Here is a 20316-nt window from a genome sequence, read left to right as displayed (position 1 = left end):
CAGGGATTGAATCTGTGTCTCCTGCGTTGGCAAACAGATTTTTTACCACTGAGCCACCTGTGAACCTGTTGAGTAACACAGGGGAACTTAAATTTGATTAGCTATGTGTTTGCCAGAAACGATTGGTAGAGCACTTTGATTCTACATGGTTTTTACAAAACAAATTTAAAAGCCGAACAACAAAAGAATTCTGTTCCGCAGCTGGTAATTAGAGCTCTTTATATGGGAGTGGTAGACTGCCTTTCCTCTCAGAATTTGTACACAAAAACCAGGCGAGGTTGCTCCATGGCCTTCCACATCTATTCTCGGTCCATCTCCGTGGAGCTCAAGAATGTGGAGTAAAGTCTGCAAGTCAGGAGAAGGAGATGGGTAATTGACACCCAAGATGTCCTTTCATTTTGGTCTCCTGTTTTGAGGCTTGCTGATGTCATCAACAGGTGACAGGGCTTCATTCATGCAGATCAGTGGCATAAAGCTCTCCGTTAAGGAGCATTTCGCATCTGTGCAAAGTCGGCCAGCAGGAGCCTAGGCTTGTGGTATCTGTGTGTGATCTCTGCTCTTCACTGCTGGGAGGAGGGTTGAGGCCTCACCATTCAGGGGATCCTGGCTCAAGGCGGAGCTCAGGTCAGGCCATATCCCCAAGGGGTTTTGGTCTGCTCTGTGCCCCTGAGGGCTCCCCCCATCCCGCAGTAGCCCTGTGATCCTGGGCAAAGTCCTGGGACGGGGGTGTCTCTGTAGCCTCTCTGTCAGATGGCATAACATCTACCTCTCTGGGATATCAGACTGTTGAGTAAGGTGACAAGGCGTGGTCCCCCAGCTCAGGCTTAGCCCTTTGAAAGTAGGAACCTACCATGGCAGTGATCATCCATAGTGTATATTGATTTTTGATTGATTGTGGATGACAGGATTCACCAAGTGGGGGTTCTGAGCAGACGCAGTCCTTTTTGATCCAGAACAACACCCCCTCCCCACCCTCCATTATTTACTGTCAAACCTTTCCAGCCTGCACCGGCCCCCCTGATGATGACCTGCCCTCAGAGGTTTTTAACAACTGCCCCCACCCCCCAGGTGGCTCGGTGGTAAAGCATCTGCCTGCCAGTGCAGGAGACACGGGTTCCATCCCTGGGTCAGGAAGATCCCCTGGAGTAGGAAATGGCAACCCACTCCAGGATTCTTGCCTGGAAAATTCCATGGACAGAGGAGCCGGGCAGGCTCCAGTGCATGGGGTCGTGGAGTCTGACACTACGGAGCATGCACACCCTCCGCCCGCACAAGCACACCATTGCCTCTGGCCTCCCCTGTGGCAGGGACTCTCCTCCCACACTGCCTTTCTAGCCAAGGGGGGTGTGTGTGTGTCTGTATGCTGAGTCCTTAGGAGGTCTGGTTTAGCCATAGTGTTGACCATAAAGAGAAAACAAGAAAGGACAAACTCGAATTAAGTAGTTACAGGAAAATATGCTGTTTGCCTCTGCTAGTCAGCCTTATCCATTGCACAATATTTTAATTACTCAAAGTTTTGGTTGAAACAGGTAGCAGCACCCAGTGGAGACCTCAGAATGAGCAGTGAGAGGTACCCATGAAGTTTCCTATTCTAGACCTCCTGTTCCTGGTTCTGAAGCCAGGAGGGTGGGTTACTGTCATGGGGGCTTTCCCAGGGTACTTGAAAATCAGGTTCAGTTGCTTTGTTTTTTTTTTTTCATCTAATGCTCTGGCAGGATTATCTAAGTACTTTTCTCACGAACTAATATTTAACTTACCCTGGCAAACAGTAACGTTTTAGGGCCCCAGTTAAGTTTTCAGTTGATTACAGCAAATCACAGGTCACTTAGGGAACTGTCCAGTTGCAGGTCATACATGTAGCTCTTAAGCTTTCCAAGGGCCGCAGTTAAATACAGTGAAATAGATGAAATTAATTTCAGTTAACCTAACACATTCAGAATATTACATAAACACGCAGTAAACAAAGAGTCAATACTGAGATAGTTGACTTTTTGCTGCGAAATCTTTGAAATCGAGGGCAAGCACATCTGAGTCCGCCCTAGTCCAGGGCCAAGTGCTCAGGAGTCACACGTGGTTACCACACGGGTCAGCGCGGGTCAAAGGCAAAAGCCCAGGCCATCCAAGTAAGGCAGATCCGCAGTCGGAGTTACTTCCTCTTAAAGAAACGCACAGCTGAGCAGCCTGCAAATGCAGGATTTTGAGCTTGTGTGCTCAACGCTGGAGAATCTGAGATAATGCCGGAGAGTTTCATCTCAAGCTGCCCTTCTTCCTTTCTCTGTGCTTCCTGAGCTTGGAGAGGGGGGAGGGCGCCTCCGAGGCGGGTCTTCCAGTGGGCTTTCCAGGATTTGGATCTGCCCAGGAGCAGAGGTGGCGGCTGGCCCTGGAGCTCCCAGGTTGAGCTGGCTGCCCCTTGCATGCAGGAGGTGGTCCACGGCCAGGCAGCCGACCCACCCACAGCCCCCAACAGCTCCTACACCCCGACCTGACCTTGAAATTGGCGATGAAAAACAGGTCTTCTGCACTTCTGTCCTGGAAGGACCCAGGCCCCCAGCCTTGCTATCCCAGCCAGCCGGAAGGCAGCTTTATCTGAGCCCCTCAGATCCTAAGGGAATTCTGCAGGCGGCATTATTATTTAATTCCTTGAGTAGCATCACCTTTGTGAGAAGAATTCCTGGCATTCGGTTCTGAATGACCTGTTAGGGCTGGAGCACTGGAACTGAGGTGTGGATGCGGGTTTAACCATCGCCTTGGTTTGTTGCCTCTTTCAACTCTTAATTTTTCTTTCTTCTTGTTAAAGATGAATGATTTTGGAATCAAGAACATGGACCAGGTGGCTCCTGTGGCCAGCAGTTACAGAGGGACACTCAAGGTGAGTGAACGAGTCTTAATAAACACTTAGAAAATTGGAAAGCTCAGTTTCTTGGAGTGAAAAAACAATTGGGTCCCAGGAGACCGGTTCTAGCTGTGAGACTGGTTGTGTGACTCTGGACTGTTTGCTTAATCTCTGGGTCTCAGTGTTTTCCTCTGTTAAATGGGTTTCCTGGTGTTTGTTTGACTTATCCTCCAAGATATGAAGGAAACCATTCAATTTGTAGATGGTGAGACCTTGGTAGTTGATTTCTGAGGCTCCTACCAGGTGGAATGTTCCATAAATTCTCAAGAGAATAGAACTGGAGGAGGTATCTGTTCTATCCACCCAGGAAGTTTCCTCAAGTGATGGCAAAGAGCTGAAAGAGCTTAGAGGAGGCAGGCAGGCCCAGTTATTGGCTGCTGCTCCTGCTCTCATCCGAAGGGTCAGTGCCTGTGGGGTTCAGGCAGTCTGTCCTCCCTGGGACAACTGCGGCTGTTTAAAAACAAAGAGAAAAACAGATTAAACAGCCTCCTCCCTTGTAATAAACATTTCATGTAGCTTCTATCTCACTCCCTTTTGGGAACATTCTTTAGCAACACAAATTGATAATTTCCCATTTGCCTTCTCCAAATATGACAGCGAGATTTGATTTTTTTTTTTTTTTTTTTTTTTTTAGTGTTCTGTGGTAAAGATGTCTCACAAGCAGTGGTTTTAGATTGGTAGTGTTTTGTATAATATTGTGTCTCTGGCACGTTCCGCTTTTTACTATCGTTTATGAGGTTGTTTGTCTGATCAAACCCCAGGAGGCAAAAACTGACACAGGTCTCTCCAGAGTATCATGAAACTGATCAGATTTCAAGCCAGCGAGGTTTTTGTTGTTGTTCAGTCTGGTCAGACGTTTTCACTGTGGCCTGGCAGAAACCATACAAGAAATTACAGTAATATTAAGTTTGAAATGACACCTCTAGAGAGAAAATTTCTCCTATAAACTCGAAGAGCTTAGGCCTGTATGATTTCTGGGCTTGGAGAAGAAATCGTTCTTGCTGAAACTGATGTCTTGAAATACGCCGTGGGAATTTATCTTGTCTTTTGGCTTCTTGGTTTTAAAAACAGAACAGAAGTGCAGTCAGGAAAGGAAAGGCATTTCTTAGTCACCTGGGCCACGCTTTGTTGTTCAGCTGCTTAGTCCTGTACGACTCTTTGCAACCCCTTGGACTGCAGCACGCCCAGCTTCCACGCCAGGAATTTAAAAAATCTATCCGGTATGTCACCAAAATTAGCATTGCTATAAGGTATTTTATAAGCTATTTAATAAGCTGTTTTATAACTCGAGATGAGTATTTCACACGTGCATGATTGGCCTCTCCCCGCCCCCCACCCCCTTGCCCCCGTGCGTCTTGGGCAGTTGGGTTTTTTGGGGGGCTGGGTGCCAACATCATTGGGCCAAGCTCCAACTTCTGCCTACCCTCTTATGTCATTCACTGTTCTGCATTTCTAAACAGAAAGCACACCAACCATTGGATCTGTAAATGTGTTACACGCTTTCTGATTGATGACTCAACAAATGGGTCACTGCATTACACATGACATGGGATTTCCAGCTTATGTTGGGAAAATATAGCCGTTCTTCACGTTTTTCTTCCACAAGTTAGGCAATGATGAATCAGGCCTTTGTCTGTTACTTACAAATGACTCTTACAGTACAGGCTCTTCCATTTGTATTTGAAATTCTCACAGCTCCAGGCTTATCTTTCTGTGTGTGTCTCTTCCCCTAAATTGTAGGTAGTTTAAATCTGTTTGCTTTGGAAATCTTTCCCCTTCATAGATGATGGGAGGCAGTAACGGAGTGACCTTTTCAATACACTATATTTTTACAAAATTAAATCTTAAAGAATGTTCTTATATGTATTTTGTTTGATTTTTGTCATTTGATATTTTCCTTTCCCTGCCTTTCATCTTAACTGCAGTGAGCTGAAGCTGTTTTGCCAAGGATCATTTTTTTTTCCCCTCCTTATTTATTTTCTTATATATTGAAGTATAAATATAGTAGGGCTTCCTAGGCGGTGTGGTGGTAAACAATTTGCCTGCCAAGGCATGAGAGGCAGGAGACACAGGTTTGATCCCTGGGTCTGGAAGATCCTTTGGAGGGGGAAATGGCAACCCACTCCAGTATTCTTGCTTGGAAAATTCCACGGACAGAGGTACCTGGAGGGCTACAGTCCATAGGGTTGCAAAAAGTCAGATACTATTACCTGTACACACACGTAGTTACTTTACATTGTTGTTAATTCCTGTTATACAGCAAAGTGGTTTGGTTTTTATATATATATATATATTTACACATATATACATAGATATACATGTACATTTTAAACATATTATTTTCCATTATGATTTCTCATAGGATTTTTTCTTTTTAATTAGGGGATAAAGTTACATTGTTGTGTTAGTTTCTGCTGTACAACAGCGTAAGAGGCATTTTCCTTATGCACATGGCCTGCGTGTCTCACCCATTTAGCTGAGAAGGGCCAGGTGTTTGGATTGAGGTGGTCTCCGAGTCCCTCCAGGCACTGTTCTAAGACTCTCTGGGTTTTAGGTTTGTTTGCTTAACTTATACATTTAACTTGATTAGGCCATTAAAAGTAAATTCCCAGTCATTCTGATTCTGTGGTTGATGACAGGCAGACCTTGATAGACTGCACTTTGCTATACTGAGTTGTTTTTTTTTACAGATTGTAGGCTTGTGCTAACCCTGCAGTCTAGCATTGATTGGCACCATTTTTCCAACAGCATTTGATCACTTCGTGTCTCTGTGTCACATATTGGTAATCCTCGACATATTTTAAACCCTCTGCTAGCAAAAGGATTACCAAGGCTCAGATGATGGTTAGCATTTTTTAGCAATAAAGTATTTTTTAATTAAAGTATGTGCACAGTTTTTAGACACCATGCTATTGTACACTTAATACTGTAAGAGTAACTTGTATATGTATTGGGAAGCCAAGAAATTTCTGTGACTCACGTTACTGTGATGGTTACTTTATTTCGGTGGTCTGGAACCAAGCCTGCAGCATCTCCAAGGTGTGCCTGTAAGTGATCCAGAGTAAAGAGATCCTTTGGGTCACTTGCATCCTCTCAGAAGTCTGCTCAGAGTGCCAACTGGTCAATGCCGTGCGTGGCTTTATAACTGGCAAATTGAATCAGGGTGTTTTGGTGAGGCTGCCCATGGACCACTTTTAAAACAGGTCATTAACTAAGTGTAAATGCCAACGTTTCCGTTTTCTTTCCCTCTTGCCTTTGCAGCGCCAGGCCGCCTTTGACACCTTTGATGGGTCCCTGCTTGCGGTTTTCCCTTCCCTAAATGAAGAGCAAACACTCCAGGAAGTGCCAACCGGCTTGGATTCGATTTCTCATGGTAATTGGTTACTCAGACTTGATGAATTGAGCGCGATGTCCCTAAGGATCTCAGTTCATAGATTACCGTTCGTAAGGGATGCACGTTGATGTCTTGAATCTTTGTATGAAAAGTCAGACAGAGGCTGGGATCTGGGAGAAAACACTTCTTTTTTATGCAGCTGGTGACTCTGAAGTTCTTACCTGCCAGACACACCCCAGGGAGAGGAGGTGCCCTGCTGGGGGCAAACCGCAGGGGGCCCTGAGCGGCTCCTTAGGCTGCTCCAACTCTGCAGCCAGCCCAGGCCCCATCTCCCAGTCCCCTCTGTGACGCAGACCAGTGGACCTCACAGTGCACCCCACCTTTTCATCCTAGGTTCACGTCCTTAGCTTAGATTTTTCCCCCGCTACCGCCAGTTTTGGGGCAGCAAAGCATTCCTGCTCATCTTTAACCATCTGCCTTTGTGCCTGTAGTTCTTCCTATCAGTGTTCTTTCTTTTGAAAGGAATAGCATGTCAGGTGATGCCTCTGTGATTACTATGATAGAGTTATTAGCGGGAGACATTCCAGAGATGACTTTGTCACATGAAGTCAGTGCTAAAAAATACAGCCCAGAAAATTAATTAAAACGCATATGCTTGCGTAAGTGTGCTGTCACGTGACAGCCATTCATCATTCTTGAAATTGCTGAGGGAATGCAGAGAAGGTTGTTTTTCAAAAAAATTGACGTCACAGGTGCTAAGTACTATGTGTTCCTGCGACATCTGCTGTCCCTTTGCCTGCAGCTTAGTTTAATGGATGGAAGTCGCTTCCAGATTAGCCATTTACAACCCCTTAAGGCTTTTGGTGAGAAACCACACAACTTCGTCTGTTGTCAAAAATGTAAGACTGGCTGACCTGCAAAAGAAACCTTACCTAGGTGTCGATCACTGCTTTCTGAAGTTTGGCAAAAATTTGACTTGAGTGTTGCTTTACATTTTTTTTTTCAAATAAGGGTAGTTATTAAATTGTAAGAAGTATAGTTACATAATTATTAAAATAATACGTGTTTTATTAAATTGCAATATATTTTCTCAGTTTCGTTCAGAAACCATTTTGGTTATATTAATATTTACGCTCCTCTGGGGAATGATGCTGAAGATTGAGGATCCTCATTGTTCTTCCATAGGAGCTAAGACTCCCTCCCTCCTCCCCTATCCGTTCTCCCTGAGCTGTGGCCAGCTGGAACTCTTAACGTCCCCATGGGGTTTGTTTTCCAGACTCAGCCAACTGCGAGTTGCCTCTGCTGACCCCATGCAGCAAAGCTGTGATGAGTCAAGCCTTAAAAGCCACCTTCAGTGGCTTCAAAAAGGAGCAACGCCGGCTGGGGATCCCAAAGAGTAAGTGCTGCTTCTTGGAGCTGTGTTCTGCCCTGCGCTGTGCTAGACCGGGAAGTCGGGCCGCCATAGCTTGAGATGGCGTCATGTCAAGCATGTGCCTAGGGTGTCTTGCAAAGAGGGGCAGAGATCTCATGAAGCTGAGCTGAGCCACCCCTCTGAACACTCCTTCCAGCACTGCTGTTAGCACCTCAGCATCTGCTGGCTCGTCACCTTGAGCCCTGGTGCCCATGAGGGCTCTGCAGGTAAATCAGGAGTGTGTCTGGCCTCACCACCTTGCTTTTCTCCCCTCCCTGCTAGATCCATGGCTGTGGACTGAGCAGCAGGTGTGCCAGTGGCTTCTCTGGGCCACCAACGAGTTCAGTCTGGTGGATGTGAACCTGCAGAGGTTTGGCATGACAGGGCAGGTGCTGTGTAACCTTGGCAAGGAGCGCTTTCTGGAGCTGGCGCCCGACTTTGTGGGTGATATTCTCTGGGAGCATCTGGAGCAGATGATCAAAGGTACCTGTGAGCAACGGGGTGATTGTGGTGGGAAAGAGTGATGGGGGAGCTGTGCATGCTAACTGTAGGGTCAGCAATTCAGTGATGGAAGGCAGATAGACTGAAAATGGCATTGCACAAGTCAGCTCCATGGTGACTTCAATGATTTCAATTCCACTTAAGTACGTGTGTGGGGAGCATTAGCCACAGGGTGAGAGCCTTAGTCACCAAGGTGTTTAGTGTCGCCAGACCTCATGAGTCGGAGGCATACATGTGGCTCTGACGTCAAGGCAACTGGGATGCCCGTGTTTGGGGGCTCACTTTACAGAGCCTTGAGAAATCAGTTGGTCCCAACCAAAGCGTGCCTTTGATAAACTGGGAATTTTATAGTTATTTTCCTTAAGACCAGATGGGATCCCACACAGACTTTTTATTTTATGTTTGTAAACAAATGTAGAAGTGATTGAGGTATATTTTACACACTGAAATATTGTACAGAAACTAGCCTTCAAGCAAAAGAACTCTCATGTAGAAAATGTTGATTTAGACCTAAACAGAGCATTGAGACTAGTGTTAAAAATACATTGAGCCTTACGGGCGGTGACGCCCTCCCCATGAGCTCATGCCTCTCGCAAAGTATCTCCTTCATCCCTCTCCAGAAGAGACGAGGAAGCAGGAGCAAGTGCCTCGTGCAGAGCCCCAGTTCCTGTTTCATGGGTGTGAAATGCCCAGGATGCTACAGAATCACCCTGTCTTTAGCCGTGCACAGGCAGTAGTTATGTGTGTTCACTGCTGTGCTGTTCTTGGCCAGCCTTCAGGAGGAAGAGCAACCTTACAGGAGGACCAGCCTTACAGAAGGCTGCTCCTTCGATTCAGACCGAAGCAGTGCTCAACGTACCCTGTATCAAGATGAGTGGGAAACCTTCCCAATACACATTTTGGATAAAAGAAAAAAAAAACCACATTGAGTTAAAAAGCAAGATATAGGAATCTTCAAGTTAAAAATATAAGAAAATAAGCCTGTTGGTGGAGTTCAGAGAAATATTTCTCATTCAATTGATTTTAAACTCTGAGTTTCAACACCTATTACAGACTCAGCATCTTAAAAAGATCTCAGGGCCCCCCACCAGCTCTTTGTAGTTATGACTTCTGAGGGCCAGGGAAACCTAAAGACCCTTAAATTTTCCCTGAACCTGGACAAGTCTGATCTGACAAGTTTCTGTTTGAATCTGTTTGTTGGCATGTTGGACCCATTTTGCGATTTCTCAGTGTGTGTGTGTGGTTGTGTGTGTGTGTGTGTGGTTGTGTGTGTGTGTGTGTGTGTGGTTGTGTGTGTGTGTGTGTGTGTGGTTGTGTGTTTGTAGAAGTAAGTTCACACAGAGAATGCCAACCTTTTCCTTTTTAAAGTTCCTGGACACATGGGTCCCACTTGGAAGCCCATGGCACTGTTTTGACCTCTCTGTAGCTCTTCCCATGCGTGGACACACCTTAGGGTTTGAGGTGATGGATCTGAAGCATCACCAGGGCAGAGAACCTGTCCAGGTCCCTAATTTGCTGTGTTCCCAGCCCCTGGTGAAGAGGGTACTTCATAAGCATTTAACCCTTTGTGGACTACATGGATGAATTCAATACATCATCTAGTTCGCTCAAATTATACAATAGAAAATTTAACTTTGCCAATGGCAGCACTAATTTTAGAAGTCTTTTTCTAGTTATTAGGAAAATACGTTGCTGTCTCTAGTACTTTTAAAAAACATAATGACACGGAACACCATCGGATTAAGTATGCAACTAAAATGCATTTCTTTATGCTGGAATAACCGTAGAACAGTAATTCAGAAAGGAACTTTTTTTCCTTGCGTCGTTTAAAACCTCTCAATTTGTAATTTTCTGTCTCCTCTGTCAATTTTTCAGAAAACCAAGAAAAGAACGAAGATCAGTATGAAGAAAATTCGCATCTCAACTCAGTTCCTCATTGGATTAATAGCAATTCGTTAGGTCAGTGCAATGAATTCTGCCCTTGAGAGCTTGGTTCTAAGACTTCCTGTTAGATTCACAAAGGGTGCGAAGCCAGGGTCTAGACCTGCACTGTCCCACACAACGGTCACAACTCACAAATCCAGGCCACTGGTCACTTGAAGTGTTGCTGGTCCACACTGAGATGTGCAGTGAGGTAAAACTCATGCCCACCAATCTGAAAGTCTTAATATAAATGTCTCCTTAATAATTTTTAACATTATGATTACATGTTGAAATGATAATGGATTTCTTGCATACATTCTGATCAGTTGTATCTGACTCTCTGTGACCCTATAGACTGTAGCTCACCAAACTCCTCTGTCAGTGGGATTCTCCAGGCAAGAATACTGGAGTGGGTTGCCATTTCCTCCTCCAGGGGATCTTTCCAACCCAGGGATTGAACCCACGTCTCTTGTATCTCCTGCATTGGCAGGCGGGTTCTTTACCATCTCTTGGGTCAAGTAAAATGTTCAAACTTGTTTTACCAGTGTCTTTTTAGTTTTCCAGTGGAGCTGTTAGAAAATCTAACATTGCATTATGGTGGCTTGTGTTAACCTTTGCATTGGCCAGCGCTGGTCGAGGCAATTTATAACGCAAGGGGGCAGAATGGAGTGAGCTGATCGCCAGGGTCAGATCAGTATAATAGATAAAGGTGGCAGGCACAGGAGGTATGTGAACAGCAGTACCCCATTTGCTCTGGGATGTTACAGAATTTGGGTCGGTGTTTCTGGTGGTTGACGCTGGTGAGCGCAGCTTACGGTGGTCCCCTCGGGCATGGGCAGGGTGACTGGACAGGCTCACTTATGGGTCACAGGCTGGACGGCAGATCGCTTAGTTGGTCTGGACCTGTTTGCTCGGAAGGCGAAAGAGCCAGTGACCCTGTCGTCCTGAGGCTCCCGCGGAAGCATTAGGAATATCCACCTGCAGCATTGCCCCAAGGGTCCAGAGGCTGTAAGCCTTTTGGGAAAGGGCCCTGGACTAAGAAGATGGACAGTTAGAACAGACGAGGACTCGGTGGAAAAGCTGCCTGTCAAAGCCTCAGAGTGTCCACTGAGATCTTGCAGAGGGAGGGCTGGAGCGGGAGGGTCTGCTCGCGTTCCCTCTGGTTGGAGGCGTGTAGGGTCTCTGGTCATCACCCTGATGTCGCCTGACAGCCTGCGGTCCCGTGTTACAGGTTTTGGCGTGGAGCAGGCGCCGTACGGCATGCAGACGCAGAGTTACCCTAAAGGCGGCCTCCTGGATGGCTTGTGTCCAGCGTCCTCAGCGCCCAGCACGCTCGGGCCAGAGCAGGACTTCCAGATGTTCCCCAAGGCCCGACTCAGCACCGTCAGCGTCAACTACTGCTCCGTGGGGCAGGACTTCCCGGCCGGCAGCCTGAACCTGCTCTCCAGCGCCTCTGGTGAGACCCAGGCTCCTGAGCACCACTCTCGGTGGGGCTGGGGGTGTGATTTCCCGGGGCCACGGTCAGACCATGACCTGAGTTTCTTAATCAGTCGGCCCGTGCTCTGCCCCTGGAGGAGGTCAAGGGCTGGACTGCCGGGACCCGGCCACAGCAGCGATGCTCAGCGAGCTTGCTCCTCACGTGCCTCCGGCTCTGCTCCGGCCGGGAGGGTGTTGGGGAACCAGCAGAGTTCCTGCTCCCGTAGCAGGAGTCCTCCACCCACCCAGTGCGCTGTTGGAGGAGGCGGTGTAGGCAGGTGATGGGATGTCTTTGTGGAGACGAAAATGCATATTCCCAGGTGTCACAGTGATAAAGAACCCGCCTGCAGTGCAGGAGACATGAGACATATGTTTGATCCCTGGGGCGGGAAGATCCCCTGGAGGAGGGCATGGCAACCCACTCCAGTATTCCTGCCTGGAGAAAACCACGGACAGAGGAGCCTGGAGGGCTACGGTCCATGGGGTTGCAAAGAGTCGGATATAACTGAGCGACTGAACACACTCGCAAGTATGCAGTGTACAAAACTCAGATTGGATTTTATATATAGGGGACCACCACCCAGATTGAGATGGAGAGGGTGCCAGCATCCCACAAGGCTCTCTCATACTCCCACCCACTCAGTAGCACTCCCCCTACCCCCAGAAGATGCTACTGTCCTGACTTTTCTCATCACCGTCTTTCCCGTTCTTGAACTGGATGCCAAGTGTTCTCGTGTTGGGCTTTTGCTCACATTGTGTCTGAGATCCATCCGCATGGCGCCCCTTTCCCGTGCGGTGTAGCCCTCCGCTCGGAGCTACACAATGTCTCTGTCCTCTTGCCTTTTATGGAAGAGGCGCTTGAGTGGCATGTTTATTCATAAGAAACAGGCGCCTCAATGAGAAACCTGAGTTGCTGTGCACCGGCGGGGCGAACGCCTGGAGGGGCCAGTGGTCGTGCCTGACCTTGCGTTGTCCTAGAGGGGTCAGAGCCCGTGCTTGTCTCTGCCAGGGAAACCCAGGGACCACGACTCGGCGGAGACGGGCGGCGACAGCTTCGAGAGCTCGGAGTCGCTGCTGCAGTCCTGGAACAGCCAGTCGTCTCTGCTGGACGTGCAGCGGGTGCCCTCCTTCGAGAGCTTCGAGGACGACTGCAGCCAGTCCCTGGGCCTCAGCAAGCCGACCATGTCCTTCAAGGACTACATCCAGGACCGGAGTGACCCAGTGGAGCAGGGCAAACCAGTTATACCCGCAGCCGTGCTGGCCGGCTTCACAGGTGCGTGCGCCTGCCTTGTTTATCAAGGGCGTTTCTCGCTGGACGACCTCGCGTTGGTGCTCCCGGTTTTATGCGTGTGGTGTCATCCTTAAGCCGAGCGAGCTGTCTCCCTGCACCCGAAAGAGGCCACATGGACAGGGATGTTCGTGGTCGCTGAGCTCAGCATAGTGGGTGGGAATCCCCAGGCTGCTCCCTCACCTGGTCAGTCCTGGCCGGTCCCCAAAAGGAGAGGAGAACAGCGGGGGACACGGGCCCTGGAGGCTGAAGCTCTGACTCAGCCACGCCTGGAATTTCAGAGACTGTAGCCTGGTGGGGGAAGGGGCACAGAGCTGGCCTCCAATAACCCAGGGACTGTTTACCTTCTGCTTCTCAGATCCATCTTATTTTGAAGGTTTGAGTAACAGCTATTCTAGGCGGGGACAAATATTAAAGCTGTTTTTAGAACCAGATATTTCCAGGTTTTTTTTTTTTTTTAATTGCTTTCTGTGTCCTTAAATGTGCTTTTTTTTTTTTTTCCTTTTTTTATGCACCACCCCCCCCAATCCCATAGTTTGACCATATGGAGCCACTGGGGATTTAAAAAATACCTGCTTTTAAAAATCCAATAGGTTAAAATAAGAATACGCAGGCATCCCATTTCTTTTCTGTCCTGTAAAACAAACAGCCATGAAAATTACTTGGAGAGTGAAAATAGCTGTCATTTTCATACATGGGCGTCGGGGCCTAATCAGAAGGGAAACAGCCACGGTGTGGGTGGGTTTTCATTTTAACGTTAGTGATCATCGGTTGCCTTGCCAGCTCTGTGGTTGACTAGGACAGTACTGGGACCCTAGGGCAGCCTAGCATGGCTGGTAGTAGCCCATTTCACAGATAGGGAAGTGGGCTTGGAGGACGCTAGCTGTGGTCACTCAGGTCACAGCTGTATCCATGATGCGGTCACTGTGCCTTGGGGAATATACGGAGAGCACTTTGCAAAGCTTATACCTCACCCAACACATGCTAAGGCCCTGGCTACTCCCCTAGGTGCCCCAGTGACCACTCAGTCAACCAAGTCTTGGATCAAGCGATTTAGCCACTGTCATCTGGTCGGAAAGCCACGCGTGGGGTTCCAAGAATGACATGCCTCGCTCTGTGCTGAAAGGCCCCTTCTAACGCCCCCACCCCTGTCCTACGAAGTGTCTCTAGAAATAAACCTTGAAAGTTATGACATAAGGAACAATTAAATGGAGGGAAGGATTTTGATGCCAAGGAGATGGTGGCCCAGAATTTGTTTTTTTGGTTTCTTTTCTCCAAAAGACGAAGCCCAGCGATCAAGGACCCAGTGATCTCTTTCCCAAGAGCAGGAGGCATGGGGGAAGAAGCCCTCACCTTGGGGTCTGGCCTCCTGCCATTAAAGCATCCAAGACTGTCACCAGCACCCAGCGCCACACCTTCACCTTGATACCCACTTGATACCACTTGATCTCACAGTTCTTGTTTCAGGAGGGTGACTCTAAAAGCCTTGCTGTGTTTAAAAACGTCTAACCCACCCGCTTCTCCCCTGCAGGAAGCGGGCCTATCCAGCTGTGGCAGTTTCTTCTAGAATTGCTCTCCGACAAGTCCTGCCAGTCATTCATCAGCTGGACGGGGGACGGGTGGGAGTTTAAGCTCGCTGACCCCGACGAGGTATGTCCAGACCCGGGGACTCAAGTCTCCAGGTTCTCAAACCTAATTCCATCACATGGGCTTTGCATGCAAGAAACGGGTCCCAAGTATATACAAATGAGAGCACTTCTGCAGGAGACAATTTCTGGCCCTTTAAGAGTCTTCCTGCGATGATAAGCAGTTTAATATGCTGTACTCAGCGGCCCAGTCGTGTCTGACTCTCTGCAACCCCGTGCACTGTAGCCCACCAGGCTCCTCTGTCCGTGGGGTTCTTGAGGCAAGAACGCTGGTGTGGATTGTGTGCGTGGCACTGTTGGGCTTCCCCATCTTGCTCTGTCATTGAGCCGAAAGGTGCAGGCTATAAACTGAGGCTCTTGCCTGACTGTCGGAACACGTCGTAGGAAATTTGCCTCTTTCCCTTGCTGGGGGTGGGGGGCAGATACTGAGCCCCACTCCTCAGCTGAGCCAGCCCGTCTGGATGAGAAAGCTGAGGGCGGGTCCCATAGCAGCCCTTCAAGGATAGCGCAAGGGGCGCCCGTGGTCTCTGGCACCTGTGGGGTGTGGTGCGTCACCTCCCCAGTAACCCAGGGCGGCAGAGGCACTGAGGAATGCAGACGTCCACGGGACCTCGGTCCCACTGCGGCAGCTGCGGGCGCGGTGGTCTTGGAGTGCGAGCCCAGGAGCTGGGGGCACATAGCATTTCCTTTGTCTCAGGACCAGCCCCTTGATTCTGAACCCTTGGCTCCCAAACACTTTACTGAGGGAGAAGCCTCAGCAGACGAAGCTGTGGGTCGGGGGACCCGTCTCCCTCATCTGCCTGTCCCTCCATCCCCAGACAAATACCCAGGGATGCAGAGCAGGAAAGCAGACGGCATCTCTTCGGTCCCTTTGTGGTGGTCCAATAATCATGCATCCAAATTATCATCAGGGCCAAAGGGTGCTTTTTCTTTCTTTCTTTTTTTAAAAATTAACTAATTTTGATGGGAGGATAGTTTTCTTTACAGTATTGTGATGGAGAAGGCGTGCTTTTTCTTTCTTTTTTTAATTTATTTTGCTGGGAGGATAGTTTTCTTTACAGTATTGTGATGGAGAAGGCGTGCTTTTTCTTTCTTTTTTTTAATTTATTTTGATGGGAGGATAGTTTTCTTTACAGTATTGCGATAGTTTTTGCCAGGACGAGGGAGACACGTGTGCTTTTTTTTCAATTAAGGAGTTTTAAATGGCACTCTTTCCCATCCCCGCCACAGGTGGCCCGCCGGTGGGGAAAGAGGAAAAACAAGCCCAAGATGAACTATGAGAAGCTCAGCCGGGGTCTGCGCTATTACTACGACAAGAATATCATCCACAAGACGTCAGGGAAGCGCTACGTGTACCGCTTCGTGTGCGACCTGCAGAACTTGCTGGGCTTCACGCCCGAGGAACTGCACGCCATCCTGGGCGTCCAGCCGGACACGGAGGACTGAGCCCGCCCGGGCTGGGGGCGGGGCTGTCAAAGCGCCCCGTCCCAGGACCCTGAAAGGCCGGACCGGCTCATCCGGCACGCCTATTGGAAGCAGTGGCCTTATTCCATCGGACACCGCAGTTCTTCGCCGAAAGCAGCACGGTTTCTCGCTTCTGAAAGCCTGCTGCCGGGAACCCGCCACTTAACGATGCTATTCCATTCTGTCGGCCCAGGAAGAAGCTTGGGGCCCCCGGCCTAGCCCTGGGCAGGCTGTACGGTGACAGGATCAGTCAGGCTGTTGGGTCTTCTCAAAGGAGCGAGCGTGTCACACACGCACACTTCTTGGATTTTTCTTTTGCCTTTTTGCAGCCAGGAATCGCACAAGAGCTCTCTTTGGTTCTGAGGGGGAGGAGGGGGCAAAGACACATTCTGTTTCGAAGTTAGTTTGTATATATGACTGTAACCTTGTAATTGTTATCAGAGTCCCCTAACAGACCTATTTAACAGAAACTGTATATTGTAATTTAAAATAATTGTATAACTGTATGTGAAAATAGGAATGCAGATGGCATTTTGCCGTGTTCGCTGGTTTTCAAGAGCACTGGCGTCCTTTTGCAAACATTTAATCTGCTGGTGCAGATTAAGAGAAGTTGTAAAGTGTGTATTATTTACATTTAATATGCCCACAGGAATAAGGTCTAAGAAGGTTCATTCCTGTTTTGTTTTGTTTTGCCTAGGTTGTTATCTATGGCAAGGACTTTGTACATTTGGGAATTTTTATAAGAAACTTAATGTTATTATCTGGGGGCCTCTCCTGGCCTCTCTGCTTCCCCTTTAATTGTAATGTAAAAGCTATAAAGCAGTATTTTTCTTGACAGATGGCATATGTTTTCCATTTCTATGCATGCCTTGAAATAAGTTTATAACAAAACTTACTTTATTTTTTAGTTCAACTATGTTTTCCCCAGCGACTCACCTCCCCTGACCAGGCATTTCCTTCCCCAGCCCCACCCCCACACCCCAAATTATGCTGTATGATTAAAATAGGAATACTATTTTTGGAAATATGCGACTCCTTTTCAGAGATCAGGAGGGATTTATGTAGCAGCTATTTTTACTGCAAAAGTAACTCACTGGAAAAAAAATGTAATTTGTTAGAAAGTTTTATTTTTACTGCAGCACCATGAGCCATACAGAGCTGAAGATGCAGGGGGAGGGGAGGCTTAATTAATAAACTTCTCGGGCATGAGTGGAGCCTGATTTTGTCCCATCTTGTTTACCTGTGGAGTCTCAGGATTTCCCAACACCAAGCTGCTCCTTTCTGTTGAGTGTCCACCGTTTTTATTTTCTTGCACACAGAATGCCCAGAGGCAGAAAGAGGGTCAGCAAGATGGGAAAGAGAAGGCATTGGGGCCATTCATGTGAAGAAAGCGTCTTCATCGTGATGGAGACTTCCATAGTCCTTTTGAAGGAACCCCTGGTTCAGCCTGTGTTCCTGGCTTTTGTAAACGAGCGAGTTGGTTTCCAAGTCAGACAGTCTTCACTAGCGTCTGAGGGGGACGAGTGGTGATGTCTCTGAAGACGAGTCCTCCGTGTGATGAGACAGGGGAATTGGGTGGTAGGGTGAGCAGGGGAGAGCCGGAAGGGGGACCACGGAGTCTCATACCCAGACAAGACCGTTTGCAGTACCGCTAAGCACAGGATGTTCTTCTCAAGCAAGACCTGTTTATCTGCCGGACAGCTGTTTATAACATCAACAGACATGCGGCTGGGAACATCTTGCTGCTGACAGAAATCGGCCATCCGCTCGCTCGTTTTATTTGGGCTTTGACCGCATGAATTTGCCAGTATTTGTTTTTATCTACAGAATTGGCAATTTTACATGGCTCGAGCCAAGAGTCATGGAAAATCAAATCCATGGTAAACCTTTGGCATGATAATAAACAGGACTTATATATCAAAGTTTTGTAATCTGGCCTTTTCTTTCTCAAATAATAAAGTATTTTGTTTACATCAATTCCTCCTTGTAAGAGTCTTCATGCTTCACCCCTCTGCCTCCCTCCCCCAGCATGGAGGCGGGAGATCCAGAGTGCTGGGCCTGCCCCTTGGTGGCTGTCACTCCAGGTCACAGCCCCTTTGAACTGACTTTACACACCTCTGCTGCTGCTGCTAAGTCGCTTCAGTCATGTCCGACTCTCTGCGACCCCATAGACGGCAGCCCACCAGGCTCCTCCGTCCCTGGGATTCTCCAGGCAAGAACACTGGAGTGGGTTGCCATTTCCTTCTCCAATGCATGAAAGTGAAAAAATAAAGTGAAATCGCTCAGTCGTGTCCGACTCCTAGTGACCCCATGGACTGCAGCCCACCAGGCCCCTCTGTCCATGGGATTTTCCAGGCAAGAGCACTGGAGTGGGGTGCCATTGCCTTCTCTGTTACACACCTCTTCCCCAGCAAATCAGGACCAAGCTGGAACCTACTGTGAACCTTCCTGAAGCAATTCCCAAAAAGTATTCCTTAAAGAGAAGGTTTTTCAAGGAGAGATTAGAAAGATTTGGCTATCTTGTCTTCACCTGGGCTTTGGCAGAGATCACAGAAGAGACTTCAGGATATTTCTGTTAAGAACACGAGGGTGGCGACATCCCTGCTGGTCCAGTGATTAAGTCTCTGCTTCCAGCGCAGTGGGTACAGGTTTGATCCCTCGTCAGGGAACTAATGGAGAAGGCAATGGCACCCCACTCCAGTGCTCTTGCCTGGGAAATCCCATGGATGGAGGAGCCTGGTAGGCTGCAGTCCATGGGGTCGCTAAGTTGGATACGACTGAGCGACTTCACTTTCACTTTTCACTTTCATGCATTGGAGAAGGAAATGGCAACCCACTCCAGTGTTCTTGCCTGGAGAATCCCAGGGACGGGGGAGCCTGGTGGGCTGCCGTCTATGGGTCGCACAGAGTTGGACATGACTGAAGTGACTTAGCAGCAGCAGGGAACTAACATCCCACATGCTGTGTGGAATGACCAAAAACCAAAATAGGTTTTTAAAAATCCAGTTAAAGAAAGAAGAACCTTAGGGTTGGAAGCTCAAAGACTTGTAATTGAGGCCTCGACTGCCCTGGAGTTCTGATGTGACCAAGATGAGGGTGGTGGTCCTAGGATGCCTGAGCGCAAACTCATTCTTGGACCTCCTTTCCACTCTCCAGAATTAGTGAGGATTCCAGAACCGTAGATGGATCATGTCCAAGCTGTGCTGGAGCTGGCTCGCCATGGGCCAACCCAAGCTGAGGGTGTGGGCCTCTCCCCAGCGCTGCATCAGTGAGGTATTGGTAGCTGGAACTTGGTTGGGATGAAAGCAGTTATACACCACCAAAATTAGCATCTGGGATGTCCTCTGTGGTGCAGTGGATCAGAGTCCACCTCCCAAGGCCGCGGACATGGGTTTGATCCCTGGTTCCAGGAAGATTCCACATGCCTCAGGGTAATTAAGCCAGTGTATCAACAGCTACTGAGCCTGCATGCTGCAATCACCAAAGCCCAGGCACTCCAACTTGAGAGTAACCCCTGACTGCTGCAACTAGAGAAAGCCTCTGTGCAGCAACCAAGACCCACCCAGTGAAGCTAAAAATAAATACACATTTATTTAAACAAAAACAAAATCAGCATTTGCTACAAATCAGGGCTCCCCACCAACCCTTTTAAGGGAGCTTAAATACATTCTGAGAGTCCCTTGGACTGCAAGGAGATCCAACCAGTCCATTCTGAAGGAGATCAGCCCTGGGATTTCTTTGGAAGGACTGATGCTAAAGCTGAAACTCCAATACTTTGGCCACCTCATGCAAAGAGTTGACTCATTGGAAAACACTCTGATGCTGGGAGGGATTGGGGGCAGGAGGAAAAGGGGACGACAGAGGATGAGATGGCAGGATGGCATCACCGACTCAATGGATGTCCCCTTTTCCTGACTGAGCGACTGAACTGAACTGAACTGAAATACATTTAACAGCACATCACTGATCATCAATATTAACTACATATATATAAATATATTATAAATTAAAGAAAAATTTAAAATATGACTCCACATTTTTGAAATAACACCTATATTAACATTTTTATGAGAAATAACTCTTTCCAAAAAAGGAACAATGGCATTGTTTTACGTGTTTTCAAATCTCTTTGATGTCTGATTTAATGAAAAAGAGCTGAATTTACATACTGCCTTCTGCATCAATCTGTTATGATACACTTTAAAGAAACTAAGTTCAGTTCAGTCGCTCAGTCATGTCCGACTCTTTGTGACCCCATGAATCACAACACGCCAGGCCTCCCTGTCCATCACCAACTCCCAGAGTTCACTCAAACTCATGTCCATCTAGTCGGTGATGCCATCCAGCCATCTCATCCTCTGTCGTCCCCTTCTCCTGCCC

At 48.0% G+C, this 20316-nt stretch overlaps 1 protein-coding gene across 2 annotated transcripts; it reads left to right on the top strand.

Annotated features, from left to right (window-relative positions):
* Positions 1–1147: 1147 nt before the first annotated feature.
* On the top strand, positions 1148–17913 carry ETS2 (v-ets avian erythroblastosis virus E26 oncogene homolog 2). 2 transcript variants are annotated; one of them, XM_010834815.1, is made up of 10 exons: positions 1148–2511; positions 2798–2869; positions 6155–6266; positions 7504–7623; positions 7921–8121; positions 10015–10098; positions 11294–11518; positions 12548–12811; positions 14358–14476; positions 15703–17913. In XM_010834815.1, exons 2-10 carry the CDS (start codon positions 2798–2800, stop codon positions 15916–15918), a joined length of 1413 nt encoding a protein of 470 aa, XP_010833117.1. In that variant the 5' UTR covers positions 1148–2511; the 3' UTR covers positions 15919–17913. The 2 variants fall into 2 exon arrangements, with proteins under 2 accessions (XP_010833117.1, XP_010833116.1); XM_010834814.1 differs by having other exon boundaries at positions 1148–2869.
* The last annotated feature ends 2403 nt before the right edge of the window (positions 17914–20316 follow it).

Source organism: Bison bison, unplaced genomic scaffold (assembly GCF_000754665.1).
Source record: "Bison bison bison isolate TAMUID 2011002044 unplaced genomic scaffold, Bison_UMD1.0 scf7180017864037, whole genome shotgun sequence".
Lineage (NCBI taxonomy): Eukaryota > Metazoa > Chordata > Mammalia > Artiodactyla > Bovidae > Bison > Bison bison.
The sequence above is the reverse complement of the archived record's forward strand: the minus strand, read 5'-3'. Positions and strand labels throughout refer to the sequence as shown.